Genomic DNA, 16,157 nt, shown 5'->3' with positions numbered 1-16,157 from the left:
AAGGTTGCTGATGTGGCCTGAAGCCGTACTGCTAATCTCCTTTTCTGTTGTATTGTGAAGAAATGGGTTCCCCAAAGGATCAGGCACAAGCCTGTTTTGTGTATGTCCTGGCACAGTGCTTGTTGGTGCATGGTAAATGTGTAACAGGATAAGCTGACAAAACCAGTTTTATTATTAGGTCAGTTGGCTCAGAGTGTTAAACTTTAAAGCAGCTAAATGTGGTCTAAAAGAAAAAGTCTCTTCCTTATTAACGTATCTAAAAAGTAGCATTTGATGTTCAACTCTGACCACCATATCATTTTTTATCATATGTAGATGGAACAGTGCTAGCTCAGTCTGAGGCTTTTGTCTCTGTTTATCAACAGAAAATAAACCTGTTCTTACCAAATGCATCGTCCTAACATGAATTTAGTCAAGGCTGGTGTAAGAATTTGCACAGATTCCCCCAGCCTTGACAGACGCATCTATGTGAGTGCTGTGTGCACACTATTTTGTTGTGTCTCTTATCCAGCTGAGTCAAGTGTTACACAAGCTGAAGGGCCTATATTTTCTTAGCAGATGTGAGCTCGTCCTTGCTGTTTTACGATAGGTGCTGTACAGTATATCAGATTGTCAAAGGGCATTAGGGCGAGACAGCCGCTTTATAGTCTCATTGCAACAGCTGCCTAGCTGCTGGTGATGCAGCAGTCTGACGTTTTCAGTACAGATACTGAAGTACAGTATCGGTTTTGGGTACCATTCGGATACAAGTGCTAATGGACTTGAGATTTTTCCACTAATATGAGCCCTGACTTAGACGTTGTTTCCTAACTTTGTAAACAAAAAAATTTAGTAATAAATGAGCAAATACATTTAAAGTGAGGTCAAAAAAAAAAGGGGGAAAAAGACAAAACTCTGTGCTTTTATTAGTTTCTGTCTTCTACTCTCACTTTCACTTTCCTGTAGGTGTCTTTTTCAGTGTGTGCAACTCCCCAGACACTTCAGACAAGAGATGGGTGTCGTTAATCAAGCAGACACAATTTGTTACCTTTGAATATTTGCAATAAAAAAAAATCCGAGCAACTGTTGAATCTCGCATAGCAATATGAAAGGGTTAGAGAGAGAAGCTCTAGCTGGTTCACTGTGCCGTTTTTTGTTTTAGTAGGTATCATACTAGTTTCCAGTATAAGTATTTGGCTCGATGTGACCTTACCTACTTGCACTGTATGAGGGCTAGTTATCACATAGTAACATGTCTTGAAAATCTGAGAGAGGCTGGACAAAACAATGTAATCTCCGGTCCTGTGATTTTGCACACATGTGCCTCAGTACATCAGATATGTTGATATGTTCCAGAAGGATTTTCACCTTTTCCAACAGTGTGTTGCCTCATAAAGCAACCTGATTGAGTCAGCAGATTACCACACTGTAATCCACGAAACATTTTTAATCTCTACATAAAGCTCCGAGCATACCTCCCCTCCTCCCTGCATCCTGCTCACCACCTTCTTCCCTATGAGCTGGATATAGGTTTGTTCGATATGTTTGACACGAAGAGCTCTGGCTCAGCATTAAGAATTGGTCTTTGTGACGCATAGCCTTTGAAAACTGCAACAAATGGCACAGCAGATAACTGCAAATGAGCCACAAAGTGAATGTGGCTTGTATATGTTCACACATGACTACTTCTCCCTGTTAGTCAGGGAAACTTTTCTTCAAGTTCTCCTTTTCCTACTCCAGTCATGTAGCATAGAAACAAATGTTATGAGGAAAGGAAGGATGGCACTAAGAACACCCTACCACCTTGCATGTATGTTTTCTAAAAAGCCGCGACTTTTGAAAAGAGGTACAGGATGTGGCAATTTTAAACTTTATCTGGACCTGGTGTTGTGCGTCTGAGGAAGTCTGTTCCAAATTAAAGAGACTTTATGTAGTATTAAATTCATTTAGTGACCCTTTGTGCTTAATTTCATGAAGTGCAATTTTTACTTGATGGTTTAAATTTATCTGTTTCCCTGCATCATTTATTATTATGAAAGATAAACCATGTGTCAGTGTTACTTTTAAACAGTGACTGGACAGAATTTCCCCTGTCATCATGTGGTAAGCAGCTGACATTGTGTGTGCATAATTGAAGAGTCTGTCCTGTCTCTTGCATCTGGACTTTGGGGTTCCTGCTGGTCAGAGCTAGTTGAGTTTATGTCCGCATGTCAGCTTGCACAGCAGTTGAGAGGCATCTTTTCAGTTGGCACACATGCCTGATGCTTTAAAAAGCAGCAACCCTGATTTTCATTAGATTATCTGAAAATATTATTTTCTCATTCTTCAGTTTCACCACAACTCTCATCTACATTATACTACAATATACTAATAATAACAAATGCAAGGAGTTTACTGAAATTGTTGGAAGACTTGTATATAAACCTGGAATGAGCAGAAAAAGATAAATAAACTAATAATTAATAACATGTATATTTAAAAGGTAAAAGGTCTCCAATTCAAGAGCAAGAGGAGAAGAGAGGAAGGGCCTCTAGTCTAAAAGTCTGCCAAATCAAATTTGTGAATCCATCTGCTGTGGTGATCCCATGTGAGTAAGGGAGTAGTCGAAAGAAGCTTTGTATTTTTTGACTAGCAAAAATCAGCTGCCTCTCCAGAATGTTCTTCATGCCGTTTAGCTCACAGAGTCGTTGGAGCAGAACATCAATTTCTGAATTTTCAAAATCGAGAGTAATTCATTTAATCTAGGTTTTAAACAGATAAGGGTTAAAATAAATAAATATCTCAAAGTATAGCTGGCTGATCCACCTAAGTAAAGCCCCACGGAGTAAAATATTAACAGACAAATCTTGAATATCCTCATGGCCTACGTTTTCCCTTGGATAATAATTGGTACTTTTTAAAAATTATTTTTTTAAATGCTCAAAATACTTTTCTGTATGGTTAATTAGCTATGCATAAAATGTTATTTACTTTATGGTCACCATCTCATTTACACCCTTTGTCAACTTGGTAACTGTTAATGCCACACGATGTGCCTTAAATGCTAAACTTCCAGGTTTATAGATGTACAGTGTGCTTGTATCAAAGTGGTTGTGTATGTGTGTGTGAGAGAGAAAGGTTTCCCTTTCACTGTGTTGACCGTGTAACAATATAGCAGAGCAGAGGATCTCCATATCTCACGAAACTAAAGACCTCATTCACGTCGCATGAAACGCACCAGCTGCAGTATTAAATATCCACATTGTTGTGAAGCGGTGAATGGTTGCACTGCTGTTACCATGGGACTGCAACCTCAAAAACTGCTTGCTTGGAAAGGATGAATTGGATGTAGTGTTAGGCTGGTGGTGTTCTCTTTGTGAATTCCCCCAACTAGGAGTCGCTGCATTAAGCATTGGAGTTTTTCCTGTTATGCTTTGCTGTGTAGAAACTCTTTGGCTAACTTTCTGTATTGACCTAGTAGGGTTTCGCCGAGCCAGCTGAACCAGGATTGTACAAATGCCCTCTCTTCTGCTTTCTGTTTGGGCTGAGGTTTTCCTCTCAGTGCAGGTGTTAGGACCGGCATACACCCAGCAGGTTTAAATGTGTGGTGCCAGTTTAGTAATGCTCCTCTCTCAAAAGAGATAAGCCATCTCACATTTAAATTTATACATATATATTTAAATACTGCTGTGTCCTATTGTTTTTTGTTTTTTTATTTCTACCCAAAGTCTAGTATTTCTGTGCTGTTCCCAAAAGGTAGAAACTGCACAGAAACTGCAGTTTCTCCAGGTCTGTGGGTGGGATTTAGTATTTCCATCATAATAATCTTACTTGCAGATAAATTTTGTGGCTAAATTAAGATAATGTTTCATTTATTTCCTATCTTCAGATGCAGAAGGCTTATGTGTCCCTGGTTCAGGCATCTTACTGTTCATGAAGTTAAACTATTGGAGAGATATGAGTTTCTGTTTAATTCCTCTTATGGAGGGGAACTCCTTTGATGTGAATTTACATAAAGATTTGTGTTAGATTAAAAGGTAGTGGTTCTCAAAAACCTATTCAAAATTCACACCACGTGTTCTACCAATTTTAATCTTTTTATTTGTATAATTACCAATAAAAAAAAGTGGATTTAGTTGAATTTTAGTTAAGTAAAGTTTGGTGTGATGACGTCAGCACACTCTTGTTTGTTTAGTTTCCCTTAGAACTTAGTATTCGGTCAGCACCCCACAGTTGGAGGAACCACTGTTATGAAAGCAAGACAAGTGCGGACAAATGATTGAGAATCATGTCTTACATGGTGTAACACAAATGGAAAAATAAATATTTAAAATCAGACCAATCTTACATCATTTAGCTGTGTATGTGTGCACGTGAGCGAGCGTACGCGTGTGTTTTGTTTTATTTATTTATTTTTAATTCTGCTTTTCACTTCCTATCAGTCTTCTGCTCTGAATGTTTGAGCCTACGTCTGTACGACTCAAAGACAACAAAGGCATCTTCACCTACACTACATGATATACTTTTATATAACACGCCTTTAGCGTTTAGGTCCTTAAATAAACAGCAATGTCTGTTTCTGAGCATTTTCATCTTATATCTTCTACAAAATAAAAAGTCTTATTTTGTCCTTTTTTTCAGGAAAAGAGGAATAGAAGTTGTTCAGGTAAGAAGAGCACACAGTTTGATTTTGTGTGTTTTTTACTTCTTTGGTCATGTGTTTGTTTGTGCTGTGATACTTTTGAATCTCTGCTATTCATATTTGATGCCTGAAAGTCAATCCACCTACAACACTTTACATTTGATATATTTCTTTGGCCAATTACTAAGTGCATAACCTCCTACAGACAGGATGTAGTTTTTTCACAGTCTTGCTTTTTTTGTATGTAGCGTCATTGGTCACAGTATATCACAACAGCCCATGTTCCTTGTTAAGCTGTGATGAAAGTCATCCCAACTTGATATTTCAACACCTGACCTCAATTCAACTTGTTTGTCACAAGAGTCTATTTGGGCGAGCAGCTTCTCATGTTGTGAGTGTGTGTGGAGGGTTGAAGTATTCAGATCCTCAGTTAAAAGTCATATCAGCAGAAATACTTTTATGATATAAAATTGCATAAATAGAAGAAGATACAGCTCTTTTCAGTGGGAGCTGTTGGTGTACCAAAATAAATACTAGTCTGCCTATAGTAATAATTTACCTCTGAGTGCTGAGCTATGTCCCAGTAAATACGGACCTCAGGGAAGGAAAAGCTGCTGTCATTAACGGCTCTTGCCCAGCATACTATAGAGTGTAAGTAAGCACAGGCCATTCAGCAGCATAGTAACAATTGTCACGAAGTACTGGGAGCTCTGTGCACAACAGTATCTGTCACTTAGAGTGCTCTCTGAAATTAAAGAGGAAATTATCCTGCCTTTCTCTCAGCCTTTTACTTTGTTTCTTTTTATCTTGTGGGATTGGGTTTTGGTTTTTTTTTCTCCTTCACTCTGAGGTTATTTTTTTCCTCTCGCTGTGCTGACAATATCAGCACACCCAGAAAGAGTCTTGTCCTGGGAATAGTCCCAAAGTAAGCAGGGCTTTGTTTCCCACTATGCATTCAGCCCCTCCTGGGAGACCGCAGATCCTCACAGGCCCAAAGTTAGGATGTACCCAGGGCTTGGAACGGTGCTGCTATCTTCTCTGTTACTAGTTCATCTACAACTACCTGCTTTTCACTGTTGTGGGGTTTGTTTGTTTTTTGTTTGTTTTTGTTTTTTTTTCTCCTGACTTCTATAAATCAGCATAAACTTGTTAGTTTTAGCTGGGCTGTCACTGCCAGTCGAGACAGTTCAGTTTACTAACAGAGCCAGAAGTGTTTTTGAATGCACACCAATGATTTGGGTGGCCGCGCTGTGTCCGTTCCTGTCAGTGCCTGCAGTGTCGTGGCCACATCAGAAACAAAGATAACAGTATCCGTTGTCCTACTTTGGCCTTGTTGTACAAAGATTTAGTTTCCTATTGCACTAGTGAATTTGGAGCCTGGGGACTCTTATTTTCTAATCTATGATATGTTTTCTGATGTTTAGACCACTGGGATAGTGTATATATGGGGAAAGTCAAAACATAGGTCCGCGTTAAACCTAGTCTTTCTGGAGAGGACACAGGGAGACGGAAAGCAGGTAAACAAATTAGTCTTGAAGTTTTAATTGGTTTAGAGACTTAGAAAATTACAGTAGTGGGAAGATTATTATTATTATTGTTTGGTCACTGTTTTAAGCTTTTAAGAAAGCATACAACTTTTGCTATTTTTGTGGATGTCAAGTCAATTTAACCTTCTCTTGCTGCTTGGTGCAGATTTTTATTTATTTTTTTTGTCAGCCAGTGTAATCGGCTAACCTTGTTCCATGTGGTCTGACAGACAGGCTGGCCCTTGTGCTATCAAGTCAACCCTGAAAATCCAAGGCTAAATGAATCCTTTTGGCATAAAAACCTGTTGATTCATTGTCGGTTTACAGCCTTAATGCACAATAAATTGCTTGTTTTCTATGTGCTGTATGTACGACTTTGATCAATCAGAAGTGTTTTAATGAAACCACCCAACAGCTTCTCAAGTAGAAACTTTTTTTTCTTCGTCTTTTGTTATATCAGACTTGTGTATGTATGGCTTTTGGATAGTTTGTTGGACAAAAGAAGCGAAAAATCTTTAAGTTCAGGTCCCCACCAATAGTAAATGGGTAAATCACAGCCCCACTGTGATTTGTTTTACAGACCAGTTGTGTTTTGTCTTGTTTTGTTGTTGTGTAGAAAAAAGCTCCACAGTTGAAGTGACAGAGTTAATGAGGTGCACTTCCCGAGAGGTTGTATTCCCCAAGAGGTTGAAAGTGGTTATGACGTCACCTCGTGTGAACAGATCTTTGCTAAATCTGGCCGCCCAAGGGACTTAATTTTATATTTCTGTTTTCAGTGTGGGAAACCCTTCTGTATGTATATGCGTCAGGACTGACGAAAGTGAAAAAGATTCCATTGTCAGACTTTAATGATTTCTCCTCTAGGCTCTACCAAGGCTTACCTTTGCTGTACCCCTCATCCCTCTCATCTTTCCATTACCTCCCCTGTGCACGTTTTTGAAGCTCATCAATACTGACCCTTTAGCACTGAGTCTACAAGAGCCAGTTTCCCCATGATCCCTACATTAGGTTGTGTATATCATGGGTATGATGAGATTAACTCACCAGGGTTGTTCTCCTGAAAGCTAGTATTCTCTCTCAGGAAAAGGAATCTCAAATGATGAGCCAATTTTTGAGTTGGCTGCCCAGAGAAACTTATCAAGTCGCTGTTTTTATTATCCTTAGTGCTTCAAAAATTTAAAGGTAATTTCCGGCATGCTACTTTATCTCTTCCCCCAGTTTTTATGTGACATGTGTGCAGTGTAGTGGGAGTTCAGGGGTGGTTGACGAATGATTTAGTCAATGGTCTGAATACAATGGACTGTGCAGTACCTCCTTTATCTTATCAGCTCTTGTCAGTGGGCTTGGTACAATTATGCTGATGCTTTATTTCTTCATCTCACCTGAAAACATCTTGGCAGTTTGTTCATTTTCATCCTGCATGACTTGGTCCGCCTTTTAAGGAAGTTACTTAAAGTTTTTGTAAGCTACCTACAAAAGCAGTAAAATCAGACCTGTCTAATGCTGGGTAACCTTTACTTACCAAAGCATTTATGTTGATCGTGTGATGAAAGGCAGTTCCTCAAAAGCTTAGATTGCACAATCAATTCAGCAGGGATAAGTCTTCTCTCTGTAAACTGCTGAGGAGAGAGCCATTAGCCTAATTAGCTCCCAGTTTGACCTTCCATACAGTTTTTATGTGGAGAATTTGGAGACTCTCCTTTTGTGTTAATCTTTTGCTGATGTGAGATATGTCTGGCAGCCACAGTTTGTCTTAGACTTGTGCATGCATGTTTTTTTTTTGTTTTTTTTCTTTGTTGCACACTCACCCTAGCGTGCCATCATTGCAACATGGCATACAGAATAAATGATTTATCACATGTCTGTCTGTTCTCTGCACATACTCTTTGGGTTTGCCTGACAACAAAGCAAAAGTCAGGTGTGATGCAGCTGAACTAGAATGAGACTAAGCAGAGGCATCGCCAAATAATGACTGTGGTCCTTATAATTTGTGTGCAGTGTACTTACTGATGAGCAAAGCACTCCACAAGCTTTGTCTTTGCTGTTTGCTTAAGATCATGAATGTTAGTTTCCCATAGGGGAGAGACTGGCCCCACAGCAGAGCTACATCAAAGCTGAAAATATGTTAGCCCTGACCTACCCTCTCCCTCCAGGACCCAGCCTTTTTTCTCCGCTGTCCGTCACCACTACGGCCCACTGCTACCTCTCAGTCCCAGAGGGACTTTGAAAACCATCAGCTGACATTTCTGCTTTTAGCATTTAGAAGGACATCAGTGACTTTACTGCTGGGTTCTGGGATAAGCTCTAAAGCAGGGTCATTCTGTCAGTGCACAGGGAGGAGAGAGAGCTTCATCCTGTGTGATGTGTCTTTGCCAATGGGTGATGACCCCACAATCTAGAGTCCTGTTTTTGTGGCAGGGCCAGGCTGTGGATGGGCCCTCTGTGTGTCATATAAGCAGAAGATTAAAAGCAGTGCCTCAGTAGAGACAAATCCCCATCAGGCAGGCCCTGTCACACTGCTAGGTAGAGAAAAAAGAAAAAAAAGGTGGCTCTTGCCACTGGCGTAGCCCTGTCATCACTGCTGCTCACAGCAGCTAGTGTTAAAGACTCAGTAGTTGTTTGACCACAGGTGACAACACATTTTATGAGTATGACTTGCTAACACAGCATTGGTCAGGTCATGGCAGCATGTTTATGTGTTTTATACATCTGCCATATGCTTGCACCACAGTGTCTATGTGTCCTATGACCACACGATTCCTGATAAACCTGCTGGATAGGCGCAACAATAATTCAATAAAGCAGTGTTTGTTTTTGAAACCTTTTTTATTACAAATGCTGTAGAAGTTGTTACATAATATGATCGATTGCCTTCCTGTTTCCATTGCATTTCACTTCATGAAACTGGTTGAGTGACTTTTGAATCCACTAGACACTTGTATGTAAAAACTGTACCAGCAATATTTATCAGAAAGCTTTTGCTCTCAGAGGTTTCCAGAGATCTCTTGACTTGGGGTGGGTGATATGATGATTGTAAGATTATGTACTCCTGTGTTAATAATATGTTTAACATCTCGAGCTTAAAACAAAACTGAAAGTTTACCAAAATCAAAGGTTCTGCTCTCCTTAATTTAATATGGTAACAGTAAAGTTACATATGCGATCATGTTCTGTACAGTTTCAACTATGTTGGTACATATTAAGCCTTCAGTTCATGTAGTTACAAACAACACAGATGCAGATTCACTTTTCAAGAATCAGTTCATGTTAACATGTTGCTGAAGGGTGTGAACTGAAGGGCGTGTTTCTACAGGCAGGAATGTTCAGTGCATTACAATGAAATCCAACAGTATTAAGATGGCCAGAGGAAGAAATGCCATGTTGATATAGGATAATGAGCTCTTAAAGAAATTCAGCTCAACTTGAAAAGCAGCATGTCGTGACATTTCTTTGCATGGTGGAATATTTTCTGCAGCCTGCATGGTGTCTAGTATTCATTGTTCATGCTACAAATATGAAAGTATTTCACACCACACTGAAATTCAAATATTTGCCATACTAACAAACTCCCACTCTATGCTAAGGAATATACAAACATGCATTCATGCGTAGTATGATGTTATATTGTAATACATTAGTCTAGTCTGACATCCCATTTGTTGCTAAATTGACCTATAAAATGTATACTATTGTGGGATTTTAATTAAATATTTGCCTAGGGCATTGAGTTTCAACATCTATATGGCCTATACAATGTTTATCCAAAGTTTCATCAAGCTTGGTCTCCTCGGTTACATACATGCATACTTATGCTATGATTGTTATAGTATGATTGCATTTTCCTCTGTGCAAAATGCTCTTTGTAAAGAACACTATCTAAACCAATATACCACTCCTGTACAACTGATTTACCAGAGTTCGACCAAAAGTACTCAAGTTAGTAACTAACCATCACATCTCTAACAATCATTAACCAGAAGATGTTGGCTCTGGAAGTGGCCTATCCTAAACCAACTGAAACTCTGTACAGTTATACAGTTCTTGTATTGATCCACACCTGTGTGACTAAGGTGTATTCACTCTCAGTTTGCATAATGTATGGATTGCACAAGGATATTGGGGATCTGCCCACCTCTAGCTTGTTTGGAAAGGTGTGGCTGCATTGTCTTTTGTCTGAGTTTGTCCGATTAGCCCATTAGCTGATTAGCTAATGAGCTAATCGTGCTTGTTAGCACTGTACCTTATACGATTTTTTTTTCCCCCAGTACCATATTTTGCACATTCAAGAACTGATAATGTGCAAAGTTAAATGTGTAAGGGGTTACCTCAGATCAGACCTTCCCAAAGTGTGGGGCCCGCCCCCTAGGGGTGGCGCAGGGCCATTGCGGGGGGGGGGGGGGGGGGGGGGGGGTTCGGTATGAAAAGGGGGGAAAAAAAATAATGCTTGGACACTGCTAGCACGGGGCGCCTCCACAGAAGCAAAGCAGGAGATGAAGCATCGCTGAATATGTTTCCAAACAAATTTCCTTCCAAGCCAAAGACTAGAAAATATGATGAAGCATATCTTTTCTTTGGCTTCACCTGCACAAGTGCGGAGGTAGGTCTCCCCTGCAGAATTGGTTTTCCCTTCATTGGGAGCAGCGCTGGGCTCTTCAAATCACGGACAAACAGTATCCCACATTCTTGATTTTTAGTTCACAAACACTTGTTGTAATGACCAACTACTCCTGACATGTTGGAGATGTTAGCTCTTTATACAGTAAAGTTACAGTGGGATACAAATAATATCAGGCTGATCCTGCCACGATTTGTCCCCCCGGTTCAAATCACGGACAAACAGTATCCCACAGCTGTTTATGTTTTTGAACCCATTTTGCACAGAGAGGCATTTTTTTTTTTTTTTTTTTTTTTTTTTTGGAAAAATGTATTGATAGCAATGTTGAATATTATTACACAGGAAAAAACAACTACATGTAAAATAATGACACCGTGACGCCTCTGCCTTTCTAAATGGAGGGACAGTAACTGCGTGTGTGTATGTAAGCCTGTAAAACCTGAAGATAGTCAGATTAACAGTATTTTGTCTCTATCTGCCATTCTGCAATTCCTCTCATGTAAACAATAACGTGGCGCACAGCTGACGTGAAAAAAGACACATACCTTTGACGTTGCGTGACGAACTCTGTATTCCTCGTCCACACGTAAACGCAGAAAAGGAGTTTTAAAAAATCTCAGTTTTCGGTGATTTGAAACGCCGTTTACGTGTGGACGAAACGGCTGCGTTTTCAAAAATACCCGTGTAGGTGCAGACGTAGCGTAAAAGAGTTAGTAGTTTACTTTCTTACTACTGTAATTTATTACAGATTACTTATATTTATTTAATTGTTTACTAAATGTTTGAGGTGTGAAATAAACCGCAATGGAGCAAAATATGGGCGTGTGTGGTTGGAGGATGTATTGGGGCGTGCGTGGGAGCGGGGGGGGGAACATTTTTCTTGTAAAACAAAGGGGGGCCCAGCAAAAAAAGTTTGGGAACTACTGCCTCAGATATTTAAGACTGCCAGATTTTTATTACATGTGTTAGAAAACACATTGCTGGTGTCTAACCAGAGTTTTCTAATGATTAATGTGTATCAAAGCATGTCTTCACTGATCTAGACCCTTTTTCTGGAGTTATTTTTCCTGCCCTGTCTTCACGTCACACATCAAAAGGACCTCTTTAAAAACTAACTGAAAACTGCAATCATGACACCAAACTAACTGTCATAACTTTAAAAGTTGTTATCTCACATAGACCAAACTCTGTCATAACAGTCTAAACACAGCGACAGCCCCGTTGTGGTAATAATTTCATCATGTTCATGTTCACTCGACACTGGTTGCTAAATTCTAGCATCTCTCCTCTGTCGCTTGTGATGTTGCTACATGCATGTGCTAACCTGCATATGCTTTATCAAACTTGGTGCCTTGTTTTGTCTACTTGTTAGCTACTTGGTCTCAGCAGACAGCCCTTTTCAACACCGTTAAACTTCAAACAAATGCTAATTTGGCTTTTTCTCAGAGGCTGTCGAATATGCTCAATGAGACTCGAGGTCTAGCCAGAGGGAGGCTGGAGTTTTCAAAGATGATGCCAGAAATAAATCCGGGTGTAATTCAAAGCAAAAAAAACCAAACTCTTGCTAATCCACATTTAAAGCTGTAAATAAAGAGGTAGAACACTATGTAAAATCAGTCATTATGATGTTTTTATAACCAAAAAGTCAGAAAATAAAATGTGTTTCCTAGACCAGAACTTACAGATTTAAGAGAGATTTCTGTCTTCTATTAGGAGATTAGGAGTGTAAATAAGCCTTAAAGTGACAGATTAATGACTTTCCAAATGTAGCCACTGTTTTCTTAAAAATAATTCATCATCCTTGTAAGAGGGAAGCAGTTAAGCATAAAAGAATGTGTTTTTCAGGATGAAACAAAATCTACCCACTGTTTACTTTGTATACTCTTCTTTTTCCCCCCCCCTATTGTTCTATATGGTAGGAGTGATTTTGAATAGAAGGCTAGTTCACTACAGCCATTATTCTGATTCATGAGTACATTAATTGCAACTATGTGTCTTTACCAGTACCACTTCATACCTGAAGCGATGCATCTACATGAATCATGAATCTACAAGTACATGAATATGTAGATTTGCTGTTTAGCGTGTATGCAAGAAGTAACTGATGTGAATAAATGGTGGGTTAAACAAAAGGAACCCAAAAGGTCAGGCAGAAATCCTATGACTTATTTACTAGCAGTAGGTCTTTGCAGATTTTGCAGGAAATGCGGGACGCCGTGACTTAAGAACTCAACAAATTGCAGGATTGACTTGATGTTGACCTGGCATACTGCAGGTGTGAAAGTGCTTATTTGTAACTGCTGTAGTGTTGGTTTTACACTTCCTTTCTCCGCAGCCAGAGACACAAAAATAACCCCCACACCCATAGCACTTAAAACCCTGACTAAAATCTAATGGGCCAAGAATCTATAATATTGCGTTAGTAAGTCACAGATTTTTCAAAGCAGTTGTGACTTTTTAATATTAACACCTGAGTTTTATAAAGATAAAATGTTTTTTTTTTGTGTGTGTGTGTGTGTATATGGTTGCTGATGGATATCCATTTCAAAAATGGCTAATACATCCCAGACTGCACAATAATCTTTGACCTGTTTTACACTTCTGTCTTCAGCTGGACCTCAGCCAGCCTCTAGAGGACCATGGACCCCTGGATGTCATCATCCACAAACTGACTGACCTTATCCTTGAGGCTGACCAGAATGATTCACAGGCTGTACTGTTGGTACAAAGAGTACAGGTATGCATCGGTCTGTCTTCCTGCTTATCCCTCCCTCCTCCCCATGTATTCACAAATAGAAAAACCAAAATTTAGGAGAGGACAAGGCCTAGAGAATGCTATTCACACTTTTGGCCTGTTCATTTGGACACACAACAATCTAAAGAAAATAGACAGACACACACACACACACACACACACACACACACACACATTAAGAAAAATGAATACACTGTATGTGTGGGAAACCGTCTAAGTTCATCCTTAACCTTGGGAATGGTAATAGTGTAGGTGCCATAATGAATAATCTCTACTAATAGATGGATAACAAATACTCCAACTTCTTATTCATCCATCAATTTTATGTTTTATTAAATATCAAACAGGTCCAATCTAAGTTGTAAAATTGTTTAATACTTATTCTTTGTCTTGATTTCATAGATCCATATCTAGATGAAGCTATTATTGAAGCAAAAGCATGGCTAATATTAATATTTATTGTTCTATTTTGGCTGTTAAATAACCAAAAAATAATTTGTTACTCAAAATATTTGACACAGAATTTCACAGGTTATGCAGCCTACATTCAATATTGAGATTAACTGGTCTTTAGAAAGCTTTTTTTTTTTTTTTTTTAATGTCGCAAATGCAGAAAAGTCTTGCGACACTGATTGGCTTTGACTGATTGGCTTTGACTGATTGGTTTTGACTGCAGCCCTAGTACCGGCAATAAACATTTATGGGTGACCGAGTTTTACATTTACGATTGTAAATGACCCAGTTCAAGGAATCAGGTAATGTGTTCAAAGAATCAGCCAGGCAGATCACAGGAACATACATGCATTAGCAGCTATATTTGAGCACGTGGTCACTCATAAATCCTTAATGTTATCTCTGAAACTTTTTTTTGTTCTTCCTGAACTAAGAAAAATCTCATGTTCAACGCATCAAATTTGGAGCTGAAAACCTACTTTAGAAACATGCTGTTCTTCTCTGTGTGCGCATTCATTAATCTGGCAGTGGTACAGATGGTGTGAAAATGAATTTTATTAAACTATCTTGCACTATGCCTCCGTCTCTCTCTTAGTGACTCAGGAGCTGTAATCGTGATCAGAGTCACGCAATTCTGTCACCATGTCCCTGACTGCTCAATTAAGAAGGGCAAACAGGATGTGAGAGTGGAGCAATCGCTGACATCCTGCAGAACCTGGTCGATATTAGCACAGGCCTGCATTTGATGCTTGACAGTGTACATATAGACTTGTTATTTAGTGAGTTACGTATGATAAAAAGCGCTCTAGATTCCTGTGGATGTGCAAACCAGTGCAATTTTTGACTTACATTTTCACATCTTGTCAATTTCCAGAAGCAAGGCATGGATTTGCTCCTTTGTCTTTAAAAGTTCAATCAAAGCAAAAACTTCTTAGCTGCCTAATACCATGTACTGAGCAAAATGTGGCTGGTTTTCATCAAGCTGAAACCCTCAAGGGCTCAGAAAGAAAACTAAAACTGTAGCTCATACAGTGGCCACTTGAGACTGACTCCAAATGTAAGCCATTCTGCAGAGCTAAAAAGCATATCTGCAGGTTTATACAAAAATTCGACACTCACTTTATAATATTATTGCAATTTTCAAGTTTTTGCAGAATAATGAATGTTGCTTCAAGTTGTGCTCATTGACAGCATTAATATGTTGACAGCAACATATTAATAGGACAACATCATGTTGTCCTATTAAGATAATAGATTAGCCATTAGCTTGCTCCGAATTAGGAGTCACGCTAAGTATGTCCAGTGTTGGATGGTTTTAAAATTATTATTAGGTTTTCCCCCAAACATAACAAAAATATTGTGGCTCCCTGTGGATAATTGGTGACCCTTTCATAAGTTCTCTGAAGGCTTTTTATTTATTTAAATATATAATTCATCCTTTTGCTAAAGCTTAGAGATTTTGTCACTTTGATTTACCACTACTGTTAGCTGTAGCCGTCTGGCAGCCCTCTTAATCATCATTCATCTTAATGCATACCCTATGCTTAGTAGTGTTCATATCATTATTTACTAAATAAAATTGAACTGTGCACATTCGAATGAGTCGTTTAGATTGAGACGGGAATTTTTCTGTATTTTTTGCGTTGCCTTAATGTTTATTCAGTCAGCCAGTTGATCTTCAAGCTAAAGGTCTCCTCTCAGTTGGCTGTACGAATTACAAAGAAATGTCATCCTGTAAGCATCGATAACATCTTTGTAGGGTTTTTTTCAGTTCAGAGGAAGTGTGTGTGTTTTGTGTTTTATTACAGTATTTTCTTCCTTTTAGTCAGTACTCAAACTTTACCACTGTAGTTAGTGGTTGACTTTAATATCAGCGGGTAAATCAGCAGCCAAGTCTTGTGGCTGAGTCTTCTCCTCTTTTGTTCTGCGTGTTTACCTGAACACAACTGTCATCTGTGATTACATTTCCACTGGAAATATATGTGTTGGCGTAATTCTAATGTTACACAGCTGTGATCATAAATAACCCGGTTGTGTCGTGGAGAGAATAAACCGTCATCTCTAAAATAGCTCTTTATGAAAACAAAATGTCGTCCTGAGATGCACTCTGGTGATTCAGTGGCCCTAGGTGCGAGCCGTGTTCGCAGTAAACCTTGGACAAATATCATTTGCGTTCTCCAACTAAACTGCGAAGATAAAATGGCATTT

At 39.1% G+C, this 16,157-nt stretch overlaps 1 protein-coding gene across 1 annotated transcript in view; it reads left to right on the top strand.

The window, feature by feature from the left end:
• The window catches only part of itpk1b (inositol-tetrakisphosphate 1-kinase b), a 33,156-nt gene that overhangs the window by 1,179 nt on the left and 15,820 nt on the right, over positions 1-16,157 (top strand). Inside the window, exons 3-4 of the mRNA XM_026151297.1 lie at positions 4,600-4,624; positions 13,353-13,478. Coding sequence (XP_026007082.1) covers positions 4,600-4,624; positions 13,353-13,478 — 151 coding nt within the window. The remainder of the gene's footprint in view (positions 1-4,599; positions 4,625-13,352; positions 13,479-16,157) is intronic.

Source organism: Astatotilapia calliptera, chromosome 19 (genome assembly GCF_900246225.1).
Source record: "Astatotilapia calliptera chromosome 19, fAstCal1.2, whole genome shotgun sequence".
In the NCBI taxonomy this organism is placed as follows: domain Eukaryota; kingdom Metazoa; phylum Chordata; class Actinopteri; order Cichliformes; family Cichlidae; genus Astatotilapia; species Astatotilapia calliptera.
Note: the sequence above shows the minus strand (reverse complement) of the source record. Positions and strands in the feature narration are given on the sequence as shown.